Source organism: Bombus fervidus, chromosome 2 (genome assembly GCF_041682495.2).
Source record: "Bombus fervidus isolate BK054 chromosome 2, iyBomFerv1, whole genome shotgun sequence".
Lineage (NCBI taxonomy): Eukaryota > Metazoa > Arthropoda > Insecta > Hymenoptera > Apidae > Bombus > Bombus fervidus.
This window is the reverse complement of record NC_091518.1, coordinates 2,739,654-2,767,446: the sequence shown is the minus strand read 5'-3', so window position 1 is coordinate 2,767,446 and position 27,793 is coordinate 2,739,654. Positions and strand designations below refer to the sequence as shown.

Genomic DNA, 27,793 nt, shown 5'->3' with positions numbered 1-27,793 from the left:
AACTTAAAAATGTCTAGAGTTACAGACTTTTATAGATTTACAGAATGACACGAATAAGATAGAAATTTGAAAACAAATCGATAAATGTTATATTTTTAAAGATAACACGACTCTAATAAAATCCGGCTCTAACAAAGCATTGATCCAAATATTTCCAGAATTATACATTTCTATGAAATTAAAATACAACACTTTGAATAAAATCGAAATTTACAAACGAATCGGTAAATTAGATTTAGAAGTAGCTTAACGGCGATAGTATAAAGCGTAGCCTTTGAGAAGGTTAAAATAGTAATTAGTAGTTTTGTTAAGGAAACTAGCATCTTTAATTGTCCGAAAGTTCATAGTCGGCGGCTGTTGGAACGTATTGCGTAATGGATGGTAAGGTTCGTTGCGAACCTCAGGCTCGCCGCCCCTTTCCGTTTTCTACCAAATTACCGAATTCCTGCTACTGTTCACTTACCCTTCTAACTTCCTACAAGATCCTGCAACTTTCCAGTAACATTTCACGCGTTAATACCAGTTTTAAGATGCTTTTTCAGTTCTCACAGCATGCGCGTAATCCTGACTATAATAAATTTTACCGAATCTTCTCTAATTTCCGGTATGCTTTTTAAATTACTACTAAGTTAGAATTTAAGTCTAAAAAAGAAAAAAAAATTAAGTTAAAGTACTATTAAGTTACATCGCCCTTTCAGCTTCGTCTCTGCTTAAGTACTCAGAGTAATTCATTCAACAATGAATAGCATCATGAAGTATCTTTTCTTAAATATAGGCATGTTCTATTATATTTAGTTAGTAAGTGGGGAATATTACAGATATAGTATGTAACATTAGTTTTTTTTAAACAATAAAAATATTTAGTTATATTAAACTATGGAAAATAAAGATAAATAAGTATATAAATAAATAAACAAATAAATATATTACCCCAATTATTAAATTTTTACACAATAACAATAATTTAGTGTATTAAATCGTACTCAATACTTGTAAAATTACAAAGTTATTTAACCCTTAAACTGTAAACGATTTTACGGTACCTTACGGTAAACGTGAATCTTTTATGAGCAGATGATACATTTTTTAATAGGTAATACTTGTTGAAAAAAACCCATTAAAATTCATATAACACGTTCAAACGTTCTAATTTAAGGTTATAATATTTTTACCAAATAATTTCTTTTTGGAAAGTAGGGGAGCGGAAGGTTCGCCGCCTATTACCTTGCGTGAAATTCAATCCGGTTGAAATAGCTCGGGCATGAAATACACACATTTACAGTTTAAAGGTTAATAGTTTGAAATATTATAAAAACAAGGAAAAAGATGTTATTATGCACTGTTAATTTTTTTACAACAAGTATGAAGAATAACAGAATGAAGAATAAAGTGCCTCAATTATTAAGTTTTTACACTATAGCAATAGTTCATTATATTGAATTGCAAAAAATAATTTCAAATGATGGGTAGATGTAGAGTTATTAAATTAGAGCTAAGCCTTTCTGCTGCGAAAATTGTAATATTGTATAACGACTTTCGAAAGTACTTGAACACCCCACCTTGAATATCCCACCTTAAAACTTCGTTAGCATAGGTATAGATACGGGTATCATATTGATAAAATTTACAAAAATTTACAAAAATTTTAAAGAAACGTAAAAGTTACAAAATTATTTATTGCAAGCGGATACTCCACAAAGATTACCAAAGTATTCAAACAGTCAATTATTGTTTATATTAGTAAGTCACGGTATTTAGTGAGATCATACGTGATAGTGTCATATACGTACTAGTTTTTTACTAAATGTACATTTGCAATAAATGCGTGTATCCTCTATGCATATTTTCGGATCGCTTTCTGATATTTTGCCACTTTATCAATTTACGAGTTACGGTAGTCGTATCTCGTTTGAACGTTCATGAAATATCAAAAAGTTTTCTATAACTCACGTAATACATATTTTCACGAATATTTTCTATGATGAATGTTCAAATACCTTCGTGAATCACTGTAGTCACTTTATTCCCGTTCGTTAGTTAGAACGGCGTTAAATGTGAAAAGTTGTTTTATCGAAAAATTGATTGATATCGGTGTTAATTGGATGGTATTAAATCGGTAGAAGGTGAGACTTCATTAAGAAATAAAATATACCGTTAAATAGGCCATTGAATAACGTTGAATTTAATTTATTCATTATTGAAATGTTAGCTGGCTGTTTGAGAAAGTAGAAGTAATAGAAGTAAGGACTGAAACGTACAATTACACTAAAGTTCAGTCAATCTCTATAGTTTAATGGAAGGAAATTAAATATTTGTCATTTTTACCAAAACATGGTTTTTATATATATATATTTTTTATTATTTTAAAGAAGTTAATTATTTATTACCTTGTTCTTATGGAAGATACATGTATGTATTTACACCCTGAAATATTGAAATATTTCCATGATATCATTGTGTATTGAATTTGAAATCACAAAAAGTGTAAGATACGTTGTTCACGCACAGTTCTCTTATTAAGAAACAGTTTAAAGGTATGCAGTTCGTTTTCTATGTTGTTATAATTTAATACAACACTGCTGCGTATTATCTAAAATATACTATCACGGTAATATGTATAACGATAAATTTAATGTGGGAATGTTAATTCTCGTGTTACTCCGAAATATGTGGTGAATTTGAATACGTTTCACATAAAGTCCGAAGCAAGTTTAAAGACCACGTGCATTCTATTACGAAGTCTGAGTATGTCGCCTATGCGGTCCGGCAAATGTTCGGATGGAATTCCAGAATAATTCCATCGCTTTCTAATTCGAAATATTTTTTACTTTAATATTCGTTTTAACATCTCTTTAACGTTCAAATATCTCCTGAGTTTTCCTTCTCATTAAATAATCAATTGGATGACGTTATTGAAAAAAACGGTGAAAAGAAACCAATTGACTGGTTGATGGAACCACGGAACAATTATTAAATAAAAATATGAAACATTTTTCGGTTTAACGGCGAGGTCAAATTGTGATATTTTTTTTGGAAATTATTGAAAACAATTAAAAGTTTTTCATTTTGAAACTTTAACCGAGACATATACAATTACATTTTTATTGGTTTCTGTTATTTACAGTAAGAGCTAATAAATTTTATATTTAAAAAGTTACTATTTCATATATAAAATAATATTTGAAATAACCGCTTTAATTTTTGATATAAGATTTGATGTGAGAATTTTTATGCATTTCCTCGTGCGTTTGTCGTTTTAAATTTGGAAGAATATAAATGCAGAAATTATTAATGAAATAAAAAGATGCATATTTCATATTAACTGAAATTTAATTTTCTTTATAAATTAAAAATTCCTTATAAATTATAATTCCTTAATACGTATCTCTTATTGATTCTTCAAACTAGTCTTAGAAATAAGATTTTTATCTTTTAAATTTATTATTTTACGTGATATGGTATTGCTTCGATTTTTGGTATAGGCGTCTTTACAAATCTTAGAACTGTTTTCTATTAAGTCGAGAAATTTTCCAGTCCATAAAATAAAACGGGGAATGAATAAATTATGTTGGAAGTCTTAGTTTCAGTTCCTCGATATTAGCTACGTTTGAATTGATAATTGTGGTTACTAAACAATTTTGTTCCTTTTATATTTACGAAATAAGTAAAAATTTTACGATAATACAACTATGTTTCGATTATCCTGTATTCGTTAATATTTTGCAATTATATAGGTACTTTGGCGATGTAAAAAATTGTTTTCAGAATGTTTTGGAGAACGATGAACATTGTTATTGAATTTTTTAAGAAACGAGCCTATATTTTTTTATTTCCTATACAAAAATTAAAATACTTGCGTCTGAAAACGATTAACTTAAAAGATATTATTTCAACTCTAATTTTGTAAAACTTATCGCATGAAAGATTAGAATGACATAAATATTAATGTATCCAAGAATGAACGAAATACTTTGTATACTCATATTTACTGTACTTACTTTTCAAGAAGCTTTTTGCTTATTTATTAAATTCGTCTCTTTAAATTTTTACAATGTTCAATGTAACTACTATTCAGTGCGTTACAATTTAATTACAGTTAATCAAAATTTAATTACAGTGAGCCACTGTAGTAAGAATTAATAATTAGTGCTTTTTAATGATATACATTCTGCAGTGTTTATTAATAGAAGTATATAACGTAATAATCGAGCGCTTTATTGATATTACGTGGTTAATTAAAAAATGACAGTCCATTATAATACAAATAAAAATATACGCAAAGTGAATTTAATAATTGCGAAGATACGAATGTCTGTCTAATTACAGTTCTTCGATATTTCTCGTTCTACGTTTAAATTAGAATTAGAACCATGTTTGGAAAGTCGAAGAACTACAGTGAAACGCTTTCTGAGAGCTTTCATAATGTGTTACATTGTTGGTCTGAATCTGCGAATTGAATTAGCGTTAGGAAATTGATCATTACGAGATCAAAAGCAGGTGCGCAAATCGTGACCTAGTTACCAGGAACGATCTAAAAACTGTCTGTCATCTGTCTCTGTAGCTGTTATTGACCAGCACTCACGAGTCAATTAGAACCTGAGTGTGAAGCTTACGAGTCCTTAATGAAATGATGATCTGCGTCCGTCATTTTCAACGTTTATCAATTATACTCTGTAGTAGTCAATTGATTTACTAAAGCAAATAGGTCAGAGTCAGAATATTTCGTTCTTTGCTAAGAACGTTGAAAGTGTAATATGTTTAATTATCATCAGTATAAGAAATTTTGACATAAAATCTGCATAAAGTCCAACATTGTGCGTTCAACTCTTCTTTTCTAAGTGGGAAACTTGACAATTGAAGAAATAAAAAATTAATAAAAATGTTTGTTATCGTTCAACATACAACGAAAGGATTTTAAATTTGCATAAAATCCGAAATTGCGTTTAGCTTCTTTGAATGTTTGATATATTATAATTTTCATAATATTCGATATAAATCAGAGATAAGAACTATTAATTTTAATTATTAAAAGTATGTTAAATTGTTAGACTGTAGTTGTAAGACTCGAAGAAAAAGAAAGTATTCAGGATAAATTAAAATGATATGTAAATATAGATAGCGTGTGCGTATATTAGTTCATTAATAACAGGAAAGATTTTATCGATATTGAATATTTTTCATTGTGAGACAATTAAAATAATAATTTTTCAACTTAATATCAAGCCTGTCTGCAAACATTTGATATTGATTACGTATGCAGTTATTGATTTTTTTTTACATTGAACATGCAACCGTGTTTCATATAATGATGGAGTATCTGAAGATTCTCGACACGTTCTACCAGTAAAATCAATAATTCTAGCTTAGCTTGTAAAAAAGAGGAAAACTATTGAAACATGAAAGTGATATTATTTTAAAAACTAGGTCAAATGTGATATACATGTGCATTTAATGTGATTTTATAGTCTATCTGTTTCTATATCATATAATTGCTGAATTTTTGTCTTAATAGAATAATATAGATAAAAGGAGGGGATAAAAATTTTATGGATGAAAATAATAGTAATAAATTATTATTTCCTCTATTTGTTATATGCCGTTATAAATTATTTGTCGTATGATGTAAACCACCATTTAATATAAAAAATAAGATACTATTTAATAAAAGGGCGAAGACATTACACAGGAAACAAATGGTTTCTTAAAGATAATGTTTAATATATCAATGATTGAAAATAAATCGATAAATATACTATTATTGTATCTACTGTTATTGCATTGTTACGCTGAAAAGGTAACTGCATATTGTGTACAAAATTCTCAATAACGATTTTACTAAACTTTAAAGGTAATATAGTGGCAGATAAAACAGGCAATAACATTCTGATAAATGATTCCATTTATTGTATGCATTTAGAATTATTCTAAATTAGAACTTGAACTATTGGATTAAAACTACCCTAAATTAGGATTTGAGCTATTGAATTGAAACAATTCCAAAAAATGTATTCTGTTAAATATTTAGAAATTACCTCTTTCTATAGCAAGTACCTGCTTTAGACGAGTTTCTTTTTTTAAAGATTATTGGACGTTTCTCAAAATTAAATTCCTTTTCCTCTATTTTTAGATACTAATTTTTCTATTCGCTACATTAGCTTTAAGTCTATTATTTTTAAATAGAGTCATAAGTACATATAGACTTTATATAAACTTTATACGAACTTTATAAACCCTCGAAGTTTATAATAATTCGAGAATTAAAATTTTCGTAATATGCGTTCGTAGTAACAAAGATGAGATTTTCCATATACTTTCGAACGAGACCTAAATTTTCTGAAACGTTTCTTCTAAGCTATTTATTTTCGTGCCGCAAAACAGGCGTTTGTTCAATATTCGATCGAATTTGCCCTGAATCTTTTTCAACGACTAAACTTTCGCTTGAAACTTCGCTTTTCAGACCGATATCACTTATGTATAACATTACTGAGGAAAGTGAGTTTTAAAACTTCACACGTTCGAGCCTGTGATCGTGTAATACTGTCTTCCTTTTTTAAAGGATTTACCACGACTCCGGGGAAACTTTATAAATTTCAATATGTAGAGAACAGAAATAAAGGAGGAATATTAAATTATTAAATAATTTATTCAATATACACGTATAATAGAATCACGCGATTTTATGATACTATTTTCGTTTTATTTTGGCTTTGGAATTTCCACTGTCATGATATAATGTATAAACTAATTCAAATTGTTATTAAAAAATGTATACTGCCGTTCAGAAGTTCATGTAAATTGTATTTTTATTGTGATACTTCTTTTATAATATCGATACCTTATTTTCTCGAGACAACGCTGGAACGAAAAATGTCGAAATAGTTTCAGATGAAAACTTTACGTAAAAAAAAAAAAAAAAAAAAAACAAAATTGGGGCCTGAGAATAAATCTTTTTATTTGTTTCTTTCCCTTAAAAAAAATCGAGGTAGCTTGAAAGTTCATAACATATGGATTTAACCAACGAACTACTCGATGAATTTTACCATACACTATGCGCTTCAAGTAACGTGTAAATTAATTGAATTCCTTAAGATATTGAAAGTTGTCTTATTGCATACTGTCGATTACCATAAACAATGAATATATTCGTATATACATACATAAACTGTGTATACATGAAGAGTACAACTGAATCAATATACAATATATAACTATAGGTTTCAATGATAGATACACTCTGCATAAATAATTCTTTAAAGTTGTAAATGTTCTTCTATATTTCTAAGACTGTATATAAGCAACAGCGTACATACAATCTCCATAAAATATAGTTAAAGATAAGCGTATTTTTTCATCATACCTAAATCTCTTGTAAAAAAAAAAACACATAATGAAAGTCTCGCTAAAACCTCATTCAAGCTTTTCAAATTCAAGCAACTTGAGAGCATTTCAACAGTTTGAACCGGTTATTCGTTTAACTCGAAATATTATTTTAGGTTTCTATCCGTCTTGCCATTAGTCAATTCGCTTCGCTTCACATCGTTTGGGTTCATGAGTAATCTGAGCAACGCTTAAAAACACAATGGCTGGAAGAAATACCTGCACACACTTTTATTCTCTAACGAGGCACATTTTCGCCAAGGTCCATACGTTTTATTTTCGTAGCATCAAACTTTTGTATACGTCGTATGAAAGTGTTACTAAATGATATGAAATTTCACCTAATCAATTAGTATGTAAATGAATACTTTTAGTTTATTTACTTAGAATCGCATCTACCTCTGAGGATCAATAATAACTACGGTCGTATACGATTACATTTCCATAGGTTTATACAATATTACATTAAATCATAAATATGTACGATATTTAAATTGTATCAGTGAGCATAGTTTAATACCTAAAAAACATATCGGTTGTGGTGAATGCAGTTACTTCTCTGCAGCTAGATTAATTGAAAAATGTTTGTGTTCCTTTTAGAAACTCTAAGAGTCGCTTTATTTCTTCCTTCTTATTTAGGGTCGTCTTGACGTTACTTGGGACGCTGTGTTGTTGTCTTTCGTTTTGAAATTTAGAACATTCAACTAGCAGGTGAAATATATATTTCTTGCATGTCATATAACAATAATTTTTGTATATGTTACACGTGAGCGTTACCGAGTGGTACGAAGCCTAATCTAATTAATTATTATGCAAGTGCTACAATAGTGCTACAACGACGTACAAATACATTTTGTAGCCACTGCATACAAAATCATATCTACCAACATGTACATATCTACCATATGTACATATATACATGAATATATATTAGGTTGTCCGAAAAGTGTCTTTCTTTCGCAAACGTGTTTTTTACAACAGTGAACCTTCGTACAAACCAAATCTGTGAAATGTCGCGGTGTTTATCTCAACAGAACAAAATGGATCGTACGTAATTCGACAAAATAATATAAAACAAAAAACATTGTACGTCTATTATTCCTTCGTTAAACGAAAGAAACTTTTCAGACAACCTAATATATATATATATGTGTGTAACTTGCTTGCAACATTTCCTTAATTTATGATGTACCTAAACGAATCCTCGAATTCGAGAACACCACTGACCTACAAATCGCTCGAATTCGTCCCTCCACTCCATCGATCTATACACTGACCTAAACGACCTGACAATTTCTCTGATGATGTCGACAGAAGCTTTGGAGGATGGGTTCCCGAAGGAGCGGTTCCAGCGGGAGCCGGGCGAACGCTGGCGTTCTGAAGGAACGAGCCAGCATGTCGTTCATGCTGGTGGTCATGTTCTTCGCCGTGTTCGGTTTGATCGTCTTTACGGAGATATTCCTGATCGACGAGAGGCGTGGCGTGGGCGTAGGTGGCACCGGGGCCCTAGGAGGTCACAGGAGTGGACATCGATTGCCGGCTGCGCCCGATCGTCCGGATTACGGGGAAATCGGAGTAAGTACGCAATTAGGACCATCTGTATCCACTTGATTAAACTTCGTCATTGCTCCATATGAATCTCATACTCTACAAGGTGTTTCGGAAAGTTGGCTACCAAACGTTAGGAGCGTGTAGTACTCGTGGAAACAAGGAGAAGGGTCGTAGCGAACGTAAGGGGTGGAATTGTCATTAATTTTGGAGTTACAAGACGTTTCGCAAAAGGAAAGTATATTACGCATTGGACCGTTGGAAAAATTTGTGGCCTGTTTGGCAGTTAATGTCGCGTAGAAAGGTACGATCGAACGAATCGTGATTCTGATGGCATAAGAAGAGTCTGATGCAGTGGAAAAATGAAATTTAAGGGAATAGCCCGAAATTCGTTAATTAGTTTTGCATTTAGAAAGTTTTGTGTTTATCAAGGTAATTACGAACTTTGTATGGAAGTGAAAAGCAGACTAAAAGTATCGAACTTCGGCTGGGATGTTCAATTCCATTCATTGGATGTAACATACTCACACTGATTCTAACTTTCGTTTTAATTACGGGGAACCGAATGCTTCAAGATTTCGAAGAAACTCATTGCTGAAAGGAATAATAAGTTTCTTTTTAAAATTCATCGTATTGTTTAATAGAGTATCCAATTTCTTTTGAAATTTAATTTCGCAGCAACATTTTCCAACAAGCCAATACTCGGATATATTGCGTGATAAGAAAATGACGATCGGTTATGATATAATTTACTCCATACGGTAACATGGCACGAACTGATTTCGATCTTGCGCAATCTTGAAAGTTATCGTTTCTTAATAACCCAATCTCTCTTATTTGCTTCTACATGTCGTTGAACGTATTATTTATTTGTTAACTGCCTACAGTTCGCGAAGATTTTTTCACGCAGTAGAGTCTCGTGTAATGTTACAGGCTCGTGGCTGAAAGCGTCTTATAACTCCGGAACTAACGATGTTTCGACTCATGTTTATTAAGACGACTTTGCCTACCTGTTTCAAAGCATACTACTTACATGCTTCTGAAATTTGATACCAACTTTCGGAAACACCCTGTGCATTTAACAGCCGCACCTTTGAAATAAATGTCGGCAGAAAATTGGCTCGGCCGTTTCGGACCTGGTACGCGAGCAGGTCCTCGCGATTAACCGAGCCGCGATTCGTTTAACGAATTATTTACTATCGTTCGATGGAGCGTTTTCACCAATCAACGCTATTTATTTCTGTTTTGTTAACCGCTTTATTCGTCGTTAGTCGTATGCAAATATTGATCGGATAATGAAGTAGAGGGTGATATTCCTAGCAAAGGGAAGAAAAAACGGAAAATAATTCACCCTTATTTGATCACCGATCGTGGTGGCACGACCGTTCGTTTCGGATGATTTGAATATGTATTTAATCGCTACTGTGTCGGGACCACAGGCAAACAGCGGTGATTTCGGCACAGAATGCCCGATAAAATAAATAAGCGTCACATGGGATAAACATATTGATTTTCTAATTTAACGACGATTCGCTTTGATGGCTATGAGAGAGTATTTTAACAGTTGAAACGGGATGAAGTTGAGGAGGAAACGACCTCTTAGGTTCGAAGATATAAATCTCATATTGTAGAATAAACCTATGAAGTTTTTGTGAAGTATCAAAGATGTAATAATGACAATTAATGTCTTTGAATTTTCAAGATAAAAAGGATACATACTCGATCCTAAGATCAAATGTACAGTGATACGAATTTGATCGACGATGTAGTAAATTTAAAAGCCTGGTTTTCATAGGAAATAGAAGATTTTAATCATCGTACTTCTTCTTTATAATTTTCTAATAACGGGCATATGCTACGATATTTTAATAATAAGTTTATAGAGGAACAAGATTTAAGGGAAATAATTTTCTCAGAAAATTCGCCACCAAATTTTTGTCATTTCAAGTGATGATTAAATAATAAACGGTAAATGGTTGTCATCTTTTTTTTTTATTTCATCCTTTAGGACGTTTCATCTTGAATAGGCCATTGATTTATTAACTAAATGTGTTCATTAAATATGCTATGTAGATACATTTAGAATCAGTTTAAAATGTATTATACTAAATGTGTTTAATAAAAACAATTCAGAAATAACAATAATAGACGATACAACAAATATTTACTTAATTCAACTTTTTATCAATATGTTCAAGAGCTTATGCTTCTTTGTCTTCAGCACACCTCAATAATCGATAAATGATCAATATAATAGAGTTTTTTTTGCAAGTTTCCATAGTAACAATGAGTTGATTTACGTTAAATATTTGTTTGCTTTCGATGTATATGTATAATGCAATAATAATTTAGTTCAGTAAAACATACATACGATTATACTAAAAGGTGATGAAATGGATACTAAATTACAAGATTGATGGTAGAAAAAGTCACAAATTGATGCAGATGCGTTCGCTTTTCTAAGCTTTCAATAAAATTCGCACGATAAATTGTTTCCAATCGATCAGCACTCTTTTTCACTGACTGCTCAAACGCTCCGAATAAACGCGTAATCATTTATCGTGATTACATTCGATAATTCATATTTTTCAGCGGTTATTCAATAAAAGTTTCCTGTCTGCGCGTGATATATCGTACGCAGTGAACTACGATCACAAAGAACATTTTTTTCGACGCAGCAATTTACATACTTCGTCGATTAACTGTGAATCTAAGTGAAACAAGCGTTGCCAGTCAATTTAACAAATTAAAAGTTCGTGAAGTTCTTGGTTATTCTCTCTCTCTCCCTCCCTCTCTCTCTCTCTCTCTGAATGAGTTCCAGTATTTTGTCGTTACGATCGAAGTGATTTAAGAAATGATTCATTGCATTAACGGTTCGCGTTCATTGATTCTGCACCGAGATTAAGATTGCGATATTAAAACGTGATAAATAATATACGATGTCAGTTTGTTGTAACGAGCGTGCATATCGAAATTATTGTTCTGTGTGCACACGTGACGCTGCACCAACGTTTACGGTACTTGTTAGTTGGATAACGATAACGTCAGAATCGCTGACAACGTACAGGCGTCTGTGCAACGTGTCTTGTAAAAAGCGATACCGTAGTGAGATGTAGAAAAAATCGATAACGCGAATTGCTTATCGCGATTTTAATTCATAGTTTCTAAATATAGTTTATGTAGAAGGGGAAGTACACTTATAAAGGTAAAACATATAAACTTCGATGCACCGTTTGTACACGATGACGCTACTGATATGTACACACTTGAGCTAATTAATTATAGTAGAAAAGAAAGGAAAAATTATGAAATTAATATTGAAATAAATATACTCGCATCGATACAGTCGTTAAAATAGTAATCGCATAAATTAAAATTTTATTTGATTTTAGAATTAATAAGAAAGAGTGCATGCGATATTATAATAATATTTTGATATTAGAAGCATATTAATTTTAATCGAATGTTATAATTTCCTAATAAAAGCTCAAAGTTATTTTACATCGAAGGTAGATTACCTCTGTCTCATCGCTGATCTAACAAATGTGAATATTTTAAGCTAACAACTAATTAAACAGAACTACGGAGTTGATTATATTTATGAAACAAAATTTCGTGGAAAAGTCAATTTACGAAGATCCTGATTGCGAAGTTTACAGTTCAGCATTTTTGAAATTAAAGATATTATCGTAATATAGATATACATATACTACACTGAATAATTTTATAGAAAACATATATAATAATTTTAAAAGTTGTTCGAGGATCAGTTGGGAAAGATAATACTTCTCATTAATTCATTTATTTAAATCTAACTGTTTTAACATTTTCATCAATTTTATTAACAGATTACAGTACACGTTCATCTAAATGTTCGAAAATGATATCGTTTACTCGTATCGTGCCACTTTCATGTGACCTTTCGAAGTAGATTTATGGATTGAAAAATCAATCCGAAAGACGATTAGGAAACTAAGAATTTCAGTATTTGAACTTTTCCCGGTACTAATTAACTTCGATTATAACAAAATCAATATTGTATTTTATCACAGACATCGTATTATACTAGTCAATCGATAATATATCATTGAAATAAAACAAACACGACAATAGCAGCCTCTTTGCGACGCAATCGACTAAATAAATTTTAATTTCCTGGAAAACCGCTCTCTATCTCGGCTCATTCGATCTTTTGAAAGGATAAAGCGAGAAGGACGAGCGAGAGCGTATTGGGGGTCGTAGGTGAACCCGAGGTTCCCCTCTGCATCGGGTCCGGAAACCATTTTAATCTCCGCTATAAAGTTCGCAATCATCACGAATAAAAGGGCGCAGATTATGACCTAAAATCGTGCTTTGGTGTTCGCGGCTTACCCTCGGGGAAATTAAAATGTCTCAATGGCCGTCGGCAATCCGTGACAACCGAGTTACTCCTTCTGACCATCGGAACTTTCTTCGGCGTCCTTCTCTTTTTCTTCTTACTTCTTCGTCCACTCCTTCTTCTTCCACGGTAGTAATAAGCAAGAGATATCGGGCGAGTTCGGTGAATGAGTGGGTTTTCCATTGGAGAACTCGCACGTTGCTCGCGGGGTCGATAATCCTCAAACGTTTCCTGTTGGAGGCAAAAGGGAACTGGCAAAAGACTTTCGAACTAATGGCAAGGGCTCAACTTTATACTCGGTCGCTCTTTGTTCGTACAAAGCGGAAGAAAAGTTGAGACGGAAAACTTTGCCATCCTGGACCATCGATTTCTGCCTCTGTCACTGCTTTCCGTTGCTACTCACGCTCCTATTTTTATTCCTCCCTTTTATTTTGTGCTCTTCTACCTCTTCCCCTTTAGCATGGCACACGGCTCACGCGTCTCTTAACCTCACTCCAGCTGTTTTATATGCTCTTTCGCTTCTCTCTTTCATCCGGTATAACCGTGTCGGACAATGATTCACGATGGAGCGAAAGAGTCGAATAAGAAGCAGTTCGCGTGGCATTGATATAGCCGCTACTTAAAACGAATATCGATTGCAGCCTGCTTTTCCCTGTGTTTCGAGTTTCCGTGCTAGCGACGCGTCGGGGTGAAGGACGCGCTCGTCAAAAATTCTGATGCCACCCAGATGATAGACGTATACGCGATGGCCCATGCAGTAACGCCCACGGGATGAGATATGCTATTGAAGCTGGGAAGAAATGGAAAACGCACCGTAGGACAAAGTGAAACGATACTGGAAAAATGAAAATTCTAAGATTAATTCTATGCATTTTTATAGATACAATAGCGATACGTATATAGAGAGTGTAATTATATCTGTTTTAATTTATCAGGTTTGGAATTTTGTGATAATCGTAAAATTGAATTTCGGTACAATTTTGTGGAGAATGAAAAGTAAGCTTGATTGATAGATCGCGTATTTACATGAATCCAGCGAATTTGAAATGCAAAAATACACAAAATGTACGTAATAGGCAAAAAGTGTATAAGATATTCAAAGTAGAGTACTCGTTATAATACTTAGCAGGTGACGTTGATTAATCTCTGTTCAAGTTCCGTTTCTTCTACTGTGACGAAAGGTTTGCTTAAGTATCCAATCTATTGATCGGCATGGACGAAAGTATGGAATTCCATTTGAAAAAAGAGCTGTAATTCGTCCAATTAATTCTAAAATATTTTTCATTCTACAGTTTTGACTGATTGAACATTTTGTTGATTCCTTCGACGATTTGACAAAAAACTATTTTGAATAAAAGTCTTAATATTAACTAATTTTTGTTCAGAATATTTTTTTGTTAGATTGTTTAAAAAATCGTAACAAAACGTTACCCAGCATATTCTCTGTGCCATTTCATTTTACCTTATGAAATTTCTATTTGGTTTTAAAAATAGATTCTGTTCCAATCATGCAGGACACTCTGGGTATATAAATGGTTAAAATATTTAGAAAAAGGAATTTTAGTGACATAAAGTTTGGCTCAAATATCTGAACAAGTTTTATAGTACGTTGTTGATAATATACATACATTCCCAATCATAAGAATTACGGTATTTATTGGTATTTGGTATAAATCGAATGCTTTCTTCAGTGCTTTTATTGTCTAATTATTTTGTTAATCTATCGTATAAAATATGTTATTTCGTTCTCATTATATGTGTTTTAGAACGTAAATTATTAAGTAAAGTATAGAACCTTCTTCATTCTTTTGGAGTTGGCAATGTATGTAAATGCACACATATGTATTTATATCGTACGATGTATCAAATTTGTTTTAATTTAATAAGATCACGAAAAATATAAGAAATAATTGTTATATAGAAAAAATTTGAATTTTCCACCATCACGCTACTTGAAGTTTAATATTTTAACTTTTTATGCAGATAATATTTACGTATAGAGTTATATTGATTATTTATATATGTTTTGTTATATTTATGTTTTATGTAAAATAATTATAAAACGTGAAAATTAAAATTTCTAAACTAAAATTCGTTGCTGCAATAGAAATATTCTCGTGACATAATTTAAGCACCTGCAATAGGCTTTGCATGCTGTTTTAATCAAAAATCTCAAAATATTTATAGATGTCAAGCATTCTTCAGAAGGAAACGTAGATATCTCAACCGATAAAAAGATATAAACGCATAGATAAAAATATTAGACAAACTTCAACTTGTATTCACTGTACAGCAAAAGTGAATCTGTATTTTAAATAAATATTCTTTCGATAAAATTTTGTTTATATCGAAATGTTTGATAAAATAGGACATATAACATTTGATAAAATGGTCTTTTATTTAAATAAAAGATTTTTTAAGAACTTCTATTTATATCACTGCAATATTTATTTATTTATATCTTTATTTAAGTTGTACAAATTTTTGTACCGTTCACTTTAAATGATGAGAAATGTTTTAATTAAAATATTTTTATTCACACCTACGAGCTTATATTTTCATAAAGTTTTGCCTGCGTTCACGCTTTTAATAAAACGAAATGAAATAAAAATTGCGATAAATTTTTAAAAATATTATACACAGAGAGAAAATATTTCTCTTGTTAGGATTCCGACAATAAAGATAAAAAATTCTAAATAGCACTAGCATGTGCTAGATAAAATACCAGTGCAAGAGATAGATAAACTAAAATACGATTCATAGATCCGCCTCTATTTCGTACTAGTTAATTGGTATTTAGTTTCACATTGATTGCACATAATGATATTTTCATTTTATTTCACCTCCCATTTATAACTGATTATCGCGAATGCAATTCAAATGGGGGATTACAAAAATAAAGTCGAATCGATTCTTTCTGAACATCTTAAATTAAAATATTTTTTTCTAGGGTGTTGTCATGTAACCCGGCGAATGTATTTCCATATCGTTCCACTTGCAGCCGACAATTAAAACTCCCAATTATTTGATTTATTCATATTACTCGGTTTTCAGAATAAATATTTGTCATGCGAGATATTAAAGCAAAATTACTTCTTCAAGATTAGTATATTACTTTTTGATCGTAATTTATAATAACTTCGACATATAAGATTCCAAAAAGAACTAAAAAATATAATAAATGAAATATGATAAAACGAGAATTCCTTAATTTAATAATTATTATTTTATATTATTTTTCAAAAATTAACGTATCACTTTTTCATAGTAATTAATAGTAACTCAATTATAAATCGATCCATGAAATAATCGAAGAACTCGTATCAAAAATGGCTCTTGCGAAATTTTTCGCCTTTTTATATATTGATGCACTGTACCTGTTAAGAACAAATTGTTATGAAAAATGATCCAAGTCCTGGCTTACAATCGAATGGAAATCGAAAATGGAACGGTTCTACAAAGGTTCTGATTCCACAAGTTCGTGATATAATTAAACTAAACACAGTTCTTTCATAGTATCGTTATAAACACATCTATAGCAATCGTGTAATGTGATGAATATTTTGTTGGAAAAAAGTTGACATGTACTGAACAGAAATTTGAAATGCTACAGAATTCTTTCATTTTCATACAGAAAGACACAAGATTAACTTGAACAGCAGTCATTTTATGATCTCTCTGTGATTAATAAAGGAAAGAAATTAAACGAAAATTTGTTTAAGCAACAACAAACGATACTATAAAAATTCAGTGATTTAATAATTAAAGATATTTAACGACAAGGAAATTATAATAGGAATAATTGGCACAGAAAAAATTGATATTTTCCTATATTTCACTTTATACTGTTCACTACATTTTGTGTAATGGTACCAATAAGTTAACACGTGTCGTGAATATTTACAAACTACAATATTAGCCGCAAGCAATCGAGAAGCATTTTCAAAAATCGACCTCGACTAAACTTTTTTCCTTAAAACGTTCTCATTGCAGGATAGAAATCTTTTTGATTATACCCCGTTTTAGCTGTTCTCGCGCCATTATTTGCTTCCTGTCTTCCCACTATTCCTTTTTTCTCGAAGCGCCGTTTCTGCATTTCCTGGTTCCGGAACGTTTGAAAAAGCAACATCGAGTTTAGGGGCCAAATTGGTCTCAGATGATTTCCGAGATGGAAAAGTGGCTTCGTTCAGCAGGAAATAGCTTTTACAGGAATGGTACACGTGATTTCGTTGAACTTTAATGTAAAGCTGTTCAGAACGAACGGGAATTCTATTGAATCGTAATAAATACCGGCGCGATTCGTTCGATCAAATCTTTAATTTCGTTCCGCGTCCTTTCCATCGTTAAAATTCAAATGAAACTGTATTGATTTCGTTGGCGTCTCCGTGATAAAGTGCTTTAATTAGCAATAAACTATGAAATTATCGAAATGGTCAAGCAATAATAAGATTACACGAAGCTTCGCTGTATTTAACCATTTATATACAATTTTACTATAGTCTAAAGACACGATAACATTATTATTTATTTTAGAGTTCATAGAGCTTACGCAATGTACTGTTTAAGTTTCTATAATTTCTGCCATGCTTCATCGATGCATGAATCTTGTGATTGAAGTCAGGAATAAGGTTCATATAATACGTTTAAGTTACCAAATTTTCTTGCTGTGAAACTTTATAGTAAGAAATCTAATAATAATTCTATTACTAGAGTAATAACAATTAAGTAATAATAATTCTGATTGCTTATGTTATTAGCTCTTGTGATGATTAACCGTCTATGTTATATAAAATCTTCTTTTTCCAAGACTCTCTGTTCGCTAACCTGTTAGGCTTGTGAGAAGTTACCAATGTGACAATTATTTTTAATATATCTAAAATTCAAATTTGTACCATCTTATACTTATGAATCCTGTAGCTTTAAAAAAAAAAAATTATGTAGTATCAGGTATTGCAGAAAGTTCGTGCTGTTCTTCATGTTTATACATTGTCTATCAAAATATTGTCCAATCCTTTTATAGAACCCGTGTATCCTGTAACTAGGAAAATTTAAACGAATCGGCTAATAGAAATAATTTCTCATTAATACAACTCATCAATACAACTCATCAATACAACTCATCAATAAATATATCGCATAAGCTATGTACAATACATTTATTGTCGACCTAAATATTAACTATTTGCCTGTAATGTAACATTTTGAAATTCAAATTTACGTACAATGTAGACGAATAAAATTTATTTGTTCTGATATATCAATTAAGAAACATTACTTTATGATTAGAGCTTTGGGAGTCACGAATTACTAGAATCTTTAGATAGTATCTATAACTAATGATACACATATCACAAACTACAAATCCTGTCATAGCATTAGTCGCGTAGTATTAGCCAGGGGCATAACCCCTTATGACCTATTTTCTGTAATGGACGATTCTCCTAAATGCCTGACTATAAGTAGCAGTTGCAAATCCCAAAACGATTGTCCACAAAGCTTTCAAGAAACATTATTCGTTAGTCATACCACAGTACCTTCATCTTTCTTTAATGTGTACATACGTGTCAAGTGCGCATTAAATTTCACCCTGTTAGGAATTAGAATTCATGTTCTAGGTCATTTGAAAGTTCTTTTCGAAGCTGCCATAGCAACCTTTCTACAATATTCCCATTGCAAGTGCAACTTGAACGAAACTGTTTTCTTGTATTTATTGAAATTAGTTCTTTAATGCAAGAATGTATTATTTAGAATTATTGAGTTGGCAACTACGTGATTGCGGATTTTGTCAATACCACTTAATGACAAAATTCACAATCACGTAGTTGTCAACCCAATATATTACTGTTATTACTATATTCTCATTATTATTATTTATCTAGTATTATATATAGAAATAAATTAGTTTAAATACTATAACTATAAGTTTAAATACTATAACAAATACCTTTTCATTTATAATAAGGAACTTTATATAATATTCTATATATTTTTGCGTGTTACATGTACCTCGTACATTTTTCTACACTTAAATTACCCACAAACGCGTACCGATTCTCAGTTTACTTATAACTTATCATTTGAAGATTCACCGATGGTATCAGCGAATCGTTGTTCAAATTGACTTAGAATTGATTTCACTAGAGTTCGGAAGATTGAAAGAACGAAAAAAGCTGAAGACGAATGGCGAATAAGAAGAACGGGGGACTAGTTGAATTCATCTTCCTTATCGCGAAAAGAGCCAACGTGCTCGTCTGCCACGCGACCAAGAACTAAAGGGGAAATGTAGAACAATGAGGGAAATGTAGAGATCGTTGCAATAATGAAAAGGTGAACGATACGTCAGGCCGTTATCAAGATGAATAGAGGCTGGCGTTGATTTCGTCTTCCAGTGAAATAAATCGACGCTTAATATACTATTGAGCAGGAGCTGACGCTGTAATGCCGTAATGCCAGGCAAATGAAGCGGCTTGAGGATGGCTGTGACTTTCGCTTATTAACGCCATAATTACCACTGGCGAAAGAGCTGAATCATTTATTCATTCTATATCAGTGAACTTGTATATGGCTGCGTCTGCCTCGGTTAAAGAAAAACGAAATGTTTATTAACCAGAAACTTTCGCTTTACCTGTGCAAATGCTTTTAGAAACTCGTATTCCTCTTTTTCATTTATTTCACTGTGTATGAAAATCCTTGTGGATATATAATGCCTTAACGTTGGAAATTATAAAGTAGTTAGAGTGACTGGTTTATTACTTTTTCTACAAGTTAAATTTCGCAATGGTGCTTTCTGCGTTGTGTATTTTGTTTTAGAATCGTTTGAGTCGTTTTTGAAGAAATAGCTATATATTAGGTTGTCCGAAAAGTTTCTTTCGTTTTATAAGGAAATAATAGACGCACAATGTTTTTTGTTTTATATTAGTTTATTGAATCATGCACGAATGTAATAACAGAAATATAACGAAATGGATCATACCTCGTTCAATAAAATAATATAAAACAGAAATTGTTGTTCATCTACTATCACCTTATGAAACGAAAGAAACATTTCGGACAACCTATATATATATATACAGAGAGAGGGAGAGAGAGAGAGAGAGAGATCGTTGGCGGCTTTAATTTTCGTAAAGAATTATTTACTGCTACATATGTATTCTTATACTTTGATGCTTTAATACCGCTATTATTATTCTTAGAATTATTAGAGTTATGTACGAACTGCTTATTGCTAGATATACATTTTATAATGCTGAATGCATCACCTTCGTATGTATTACAAAAAAGATGTTTTTATATCGAAAAAATCTTAAAAAAGAAATTTTGCTATGGAAGACGTAGTTCTTCTGAATTATATTTTAGTATAATACTAGGTTAGTAGGAAATAAATAATTGAAATAAACTTGGGTTTGTTACATTAATAAATTCTGTTAACGTTTGATTATTTTCAATACTTTGTGTGTTCTACATAGATAAAATTAGTTTTTTTATATTCACGTATTCCTATTTTTCTATACATTTTCGAACAAATCCTTACATCGATATATAGTATTTGCAATACGGACTACGACTTCTAATTCTCAAAAACTTTTGTATAAGAACTAACCGAATTACAGTAGAAAATTCCTCGACATACTTTCTTCTCTAATTTATTCGTACGGTTCCAAGTAAATTATTAAAATTCTAAACGCTTCAACAATTCTCCAAAGTAGACAAAAGATTTTTTAATTGAATTTTCTTCTTTAAATTTGGTGAAGATGTAGCTAGTAAAAATTGATTCGTTATGTAAGTTTTATATAATGTAATATAAATGTTATTACACAATTCCAATAACTGTCCACATTAGAAAAAAAAAAAAAAAAAAAAGAAAGGGATACATTTTACTTATCTAAAAGAAAAGGGGAAAAAGATAAGACACGAGAACCATTTCCAACTTCATAATTCAAAAGCGAAATCAGAAACTGAATCACACGGAAGCACATAATTCAGCAAAACGTAGCAGCACGTATCGCGCTGCTGGTATTAATGACGAAATCAGGAAGATTAAAATAGTTGGCGTAAAATTAACAGCGCGCTCGCCCCAGCTGCATAATTAATTTTTATAGCCCTCGCGACTCGCCTACGATTTATATCTATACAGTTGCTAGTGTGAGTACGTTGGGTACGCAAGAGCGTACTGAAACCTGTACGTACGTCGTGGATTATGGCGGGCGATTTGAAATTCACTTTACGACTAAGAGTTTCCCGCGCGAGATAAAAGCTGGTGTACGTCAAATTTTCGTTCCGAGGGGAACAACGAAAGTACGTATGTTGTATGTATGTGGTCGCTCCAGAGTTTCGTAGCGAAAGTTTCACGAATCTCACTTGGTTTCCCGCGCTGCGCTGGTAGAAGTGCGGAGAATTTGCATTTACAGATGCTTTTTTTCTCGGTTTCGTTATTAGTGCAACGAAGGTCTCCTTCTTATTTGCTCGGTAGCCTAATTAGCGGTCTCTGGAGCAGCGGTTTTCAATCTCGTCGGAATTGCAGAATACTTTTGATCGCGACTATGTCTATTGCCCCTTCTTCTTCTCTTTCTTGTAATTAGCACAGCGTGTCCTTTGTAACTCGGCCGTATTGTCTGATACAAACGGTGTTGGCGCGATTAATTGATTAAACAAACATTTAATTAGCAGCTGTTAATTTCGCGTAGAATGTCCGAGAAAAACTTACGGCAAGTTTCGTTTGCCTAATTTAGAAAGTTTGCGAGGAATTAATTATAAATAAATTAAACAAATAAATATAATTAATTAAAATAAAAAATAATAATTATAAATAAATTTTAAAAAATGAATTATAAATTAATCCGGAGTTATCCAGAAAGTTCGTAGCGTTTGTCAGTCGAGCGGATAGCAACCAGAGACATGGTAACGACCGATCTAATGATTCCAACTCTTCTTAGATGGCCAACTACCGTAAATATTTGATATTTTCAATATAGCTGCGCTCTCTCTCTCTCTCTCTTTCTCTCTCTCTCTCTCTCTTTCTCTCTCTCTCTCTTGTAGTAGTAGTCTTGATTGTTTTCAACTAACATCGTAGTATCGATACCATTAATTATAGATTGTATATCGGATCGTTCTGTGTTCTCAAAACAAAAATTACCAGATTCAAATTGAATGAAAGCCATTTTTTTCAAAAGTACTTTCATTAATCGCATCATTTCCATAAATTGAATAAATCTTTTCTTGGCTTTGGGCGGTATTTTTACCTTTACACGCTCTTCAATAAGTAATTCGATCATTAAATATATTTATTAGGTTGTCCGAAATGTTTCTTTCGTTTCATAAAGTGATAATAGATGAACAACAATTTCTGTTTGAAATTGAATTAGGTGTGATCCATTTCGTTCTATTTCTATTATTATGTTCGTACATAATTCAATAAACTAATATAAAACAAAAGACATTGTACGTCTATTATTTCTTTATAAAACGAAAGAAACTTTTCGGACAACCTAGTAATAGCTTTAAGGATTTAAAACAACAGCCGTAGATATCGTAACTTTATAAGTAGTATTTAACTATAAAAAGTCTTAACGCTGACATCTACTAAAAAACGCTGCGAATTTTTCGGACAGTCCAATACTTTATTGAACATTGTGTATAGTTTGCATGATTTCTTTGTTTATGCCTTTTAGAATTTTATTAATTGTACTACCTGAAAACTTGTTTTGCGTATCAGCTGGAGGCTGTGTAAAATTTAGAGATTAGAGGGAGGAATTTTCCAGACGTATTTTGAAAAAAATATTTTTCAATATCCACTGTACAATTTATATGTTTTTCCTTAGTAGTTTAGAAGTTGATCAATTACATTGTTTAAAACAAGCAGTGTAGTACTTTAGCGCGATTAATTGTTCAAATTAAGCGGAATACGTGGGTTTAAAATATGCACCCGTGTGAGTAGAGATCTTAATTAGACGTTGTGAATTTCGTGTGGAATGCTCGGGGCTAGTTCAGAGTGAATTTTACGACTTCTCAAAGGAATTTAATTTGTGTAATATAGGAATCTCAACATTTCATACTCTTTATTTTTTTGTAATAAAAAATTTGTAATGGAAAATATTAAATTACGCTCGAAATACGAGTATCGGTGAAAAGATTGATGTCGGGTCAGACATGAAAGTTTAAGGAATTAGGAAAGAGTACTTAAAAATTTGTGAAACGCTATTTAAGTAATGTATATTAATTTAATTTTATATTTTGTGTTCCTTTTCGATTTAAATTTTAAGAAAATTTATCATCAAATAAATCAGCATATGTAATATTTAAATGCTGAAGAAACTAATTTAAGGAATTAATATAGAACTTTAATGAAAGACAACTAGTTCAATATTGATTTTGTTAGAAATACATAAACAGAATGTTCTCTAAGTTCTGGGTGATAAATAGAAGGGCAGTTATAAATTACAAGTTGCTAAGTAAGATTGGTAGAGTTATTGAAACAAGGTTGGAAGTTTCCGAGTATGTACATAAACTAAGAGGAAGAATATTAGCTGCGGTATTTAATCAGAAGCAATTAGAAGCCATATTTGATTTCCGTTAATTTATGATGAACGATTTGAGTGAGTTGAGACAATAATTTTGGTACTGTTAAATTATAAGATCATATGAAATATGGAACAAAATTTAAATGTCGGAAATAAGAAAAAACAGATCATCAATGAAAATTATTATTCTGTTAATATTTTATTGATTTATGCAATTGCAACTAGATTTTTCGTTTGAAAACACAATTTTATATAAAAATCATTTTCTTTTTAGTTTATTTCTATTATTCTATTTATTATATTATATTATCATATTTTTCAATTTATTCTCAGATAGACTATGTTTACATAATATTCTGCAAAATTCTCGATCTCTTAACTCTTGATCTTCGTTGATTCTAATTATAACAAAATAATGATATAAATTCACTATATTTGAGTTTAGAAAATTCGTTAAAAGAACTAATTGTAAAGTAGTTTAATGAAAAGATATCAAAAATAATTAACATTAGAATATGCCTAAAGAAAGTTAACTGTACTTTGAGTTTATATAAAATATATGACATGTAGTGCAAACGAAGCACACATTATATATAAATTATAATATTATAATATTAATATTATATAATATTATATATAATATTTCATATCGTAAAATTCTTCTCTTCTGTCATCGAATGACATAAAAATCAAAAATAACAACGAAGATGGACTTATCATACTTTTTCCATGTGGTCTCCAAATGAAAGTTTTAAAAACAAAAAGGTTTTTATGTATTCGGCACGAAAAGCTGGTGTAACGCGTTTCATTGTGTAAGCTAAGGAAATAGTAATGGTAAGTAGGAGACAATGTCGGGACAATGTTTTTCGTTCCTAGCAGAATTAGCCGCGAGCCGGCTGAAAAGAAAGCACTTGGCTATAAGGTAAAGCCAAATTAAATTTGTCACGTGTCACGAGTCGTCTTACGTCTTAGCGTGTTCCAGAATGGACAAGTTTGCATTCCATTAGGCAAATGTGCGCCTGTATTGAACGTCAAATGAACGGATTTGCAACGACTAAGTATTCATCGTAACGCGTCTACGTTTTTCTGTTATCTTAATTAAATATTTTGTTTAATTTTCTCGACACGAATATCAGAACAAACAAATCGGTTATAGGCAGATTAAGGTCTTGCTTTGTAATATCGAAATATGTCAGAGATCAACATAGATTATTATTGTCTGTGTTGTATAGAAGTAAATTGAATATACAGGCTGCTACAAGAGCTAGGATTTTGGGAATTTACAGTATTTACTGAAAGAAAATAGAATGTTTGTTCCATTCTAAAATATTGTACAGTCAATTTTTTTGATTAATGGTATGATTATATTTTACAGATAATAATCTATATATTCTTATATACTATATACATATTAAACTTAAACTTACATATTAAACTTAAGAAGACATTTTAAAAAGTTGCATTATAAAACTTATTACATGTTTACTGTTATGTTGCATTATAAAATTTATTACATTACAGTAAAGTTAATGGAATTTAACTACAGTTTAGTCTATATAAAATTTTAGTGTCCCTTAATGCATGTTCTATCGAATATTGTTTTGAGCGTTTAAAAAATACTAATAACGTTAGGTATACAAACTAATGTTGCTTATTACAAGTTAAATTAATATAACAGTTAAACTAATATTATTCGTTTCTTACAAAAGATCATAGACTTAACATCTATTTTCAAAAGCTTCATATAAGAGAATTCCGGGGTCTGGAGCTCATTCGGAATATTGCAATATCCTGTTGGGAGTCACCGTTGCTGATCAAATCCAACTCTGTGTCCTTTAATTTTTGCAATACTAACCAGGAATGCACTTTATGTAGGTTATAAGTAATCCTAACCAGTAATAAAGGACGTATAAATAACACCTTGTCCTTATAACGTAGTAGCTCCGCGCTAACCACTTAAGCTAGGTTTTCAGAACGTACTAATCCAATTTCCAAAAGAAATTTAATATTTGATGTTTCTATTCTCGAGAATTCTCTTAATCCCTGAATGCTGATCTTTGATCTCATTTTTGCTCTTTTCCTTCCCAGCTATTCCGATAATTTCGATTGTGCTCTCTGAAGTCATAATAATGTCACCGTTTCGTAATACACTCCCGATTGTTTATCAGTCGGTGGTAGACTATATGTATTTGCAGCCATTAACATCTCTGCTCTCACGCAGATGCTGTAGAAAAGGAACGTTAAGAGGTGCCCTATTTCCATGGTCCAATCTTAGTCGGTTCCAGTGGTTTCCGGTCTTCAAGAAGGGTGTTTGCGTCGTCTCAGGGACATTATGAGTATCACGGAATCTGACTACTATACATATCTAAACGCGATCTATTGCTATTTAATTACGTATTTGTATTTTGTTACGCGCTCGTATAGCTAAATAGCTCCTATAGCTAAATTATTTTAGTTCATCGAAGTGTTTATGTACATGTGGGCCCTTTCCGGTTCCTAATACAATATTGTTACTGTCTAATAGCGATTCTTTTTGCACACAGCCAATATCTACTATTTTACCGGTAAGGGAACGCAATTTTTCATCTCAATCCGGGGAACATTAACATTACACAGAAGCCTTAGTTTTCCAGATATTCATGAAAATGTTTTTGACAGTTTTACTGTAATGTGCGTTGGATGCCGCCTAACTTATCTACAAACATGTTCGTATTACATGCCTGGGTCGTGATGAGTTTATAATCTCAAGTTTTAATTTGTAAATATAGGGAACGTCAAGAGAATTTTTAGTTATAATTGTAGTATCGTGAATAGATTGTCTAAGAAATATCAGGTGAACCATAAACAATGATGCGAGAGAGCCTAAGTGCCGACAGGCCAAAAGGGTCTGAAAACTTTAATGTCCGAGCGGCCCATCAATGTTTCGTCAGTCGTTCGGTCGAATAGTTACGCGGAAAAACAGCCTACGTGACTATGGCCGTGGACGGTTGCGGAACACGTACGTGGTGGGGCGATGAAAAAAAGACAAAGGGATGCTTAAGGGAGAAAGACGAATTAACAGGTAGTTGTGAGTTGAGAAGTCAGAGAGTGTGGTCAGCGTTGTCAGAGAGTGTTATCAGCGTCGTGAGAGAGTGTTGTCAGCGTCGTGAGAGAGTGTTGTCAGCGTTGTCGAGGAGGATGGTCCGCGTGAAAGAGAGCGTTAAAACCGTGGTGACCAGAGTTGTAATTTAACTATTTAGTTGTTTTAGTTATAGCACATTACTGTATTTAGTTCACGTTAAATAACCATTGTTTCCTGTTTATCCATTTTAAATAAATAAAAAAATCCTACATAATTATTATTTAGTTATCAATGCGTATAGTAGATTTTATGGTCTCATGGCAGCCGGAATAAAATATTCAACCCAAACCTAACCCAATACAGATCATCAAGACTTTTTATTTGACTTGAAACTGGAGTTAAACATGGACATAAATTGATTGAAATCAGATAACAACTTATTTAATTACTAACCAGCTTCATGATTTACATAGGGTTAGGTTCAAATCAGATACTTTAATCCGGCAGTCGTGAGGCGGTCGGACAACATTAACTGCAGCAATAAATGTAACCATAAATCGCCTCTCATCTTCCTCGAATAGCTAAGGTAATGCTCTCGAATAGCTAAGATAAGTTGCATTTCTTTCTCATCTATGTGTTTTCTTTCTTCTCTGTATTTACAAACTGAAACGTGACATATAGTATAAACATCGCGGCACGAGCGTGTGATATAATTATATTGTTCATAATTATGCATATATTATGCCCGCAGAAGCCTAAACCACACGTAAGCGACATCCAACGTACATCAAACTACATATGTCGAAAATATTTTCACAAATAGCTGGGATACTAAGACCGAGCAGGGATTATATGATATAATCATATATTACAAATCATATTATATATATAAATAAAAACAATTAGAAAAAA

General features: G+C 31.7%; 1 protein-coding gene across 2 annotated transcripts in view; it reads left to right on the top strand.

Annotated features, from left to right (window-relative positions):
* LOC139998082 (uncharacterized) overlaps nucleotides 1–27,793 on the top strand; it is a 130,858-nt gene that overhangs the window by 76,202 nt on the left and 26,863 nt on the right. For both annotated transcript variants that reach the window (XM_072022337.1, XM_072022338.1), the window contains one exon: nucleotides 8,692–8,952. In XM_072022337.1, coding sequence (XP_071878438.1) covers nucleotides 8,692–8,952 — 261 coding nt within the window. The remainder of the gene's footprint in view (nucleotides 1–8,691; nucleotides 8,953–27,793) is intronic.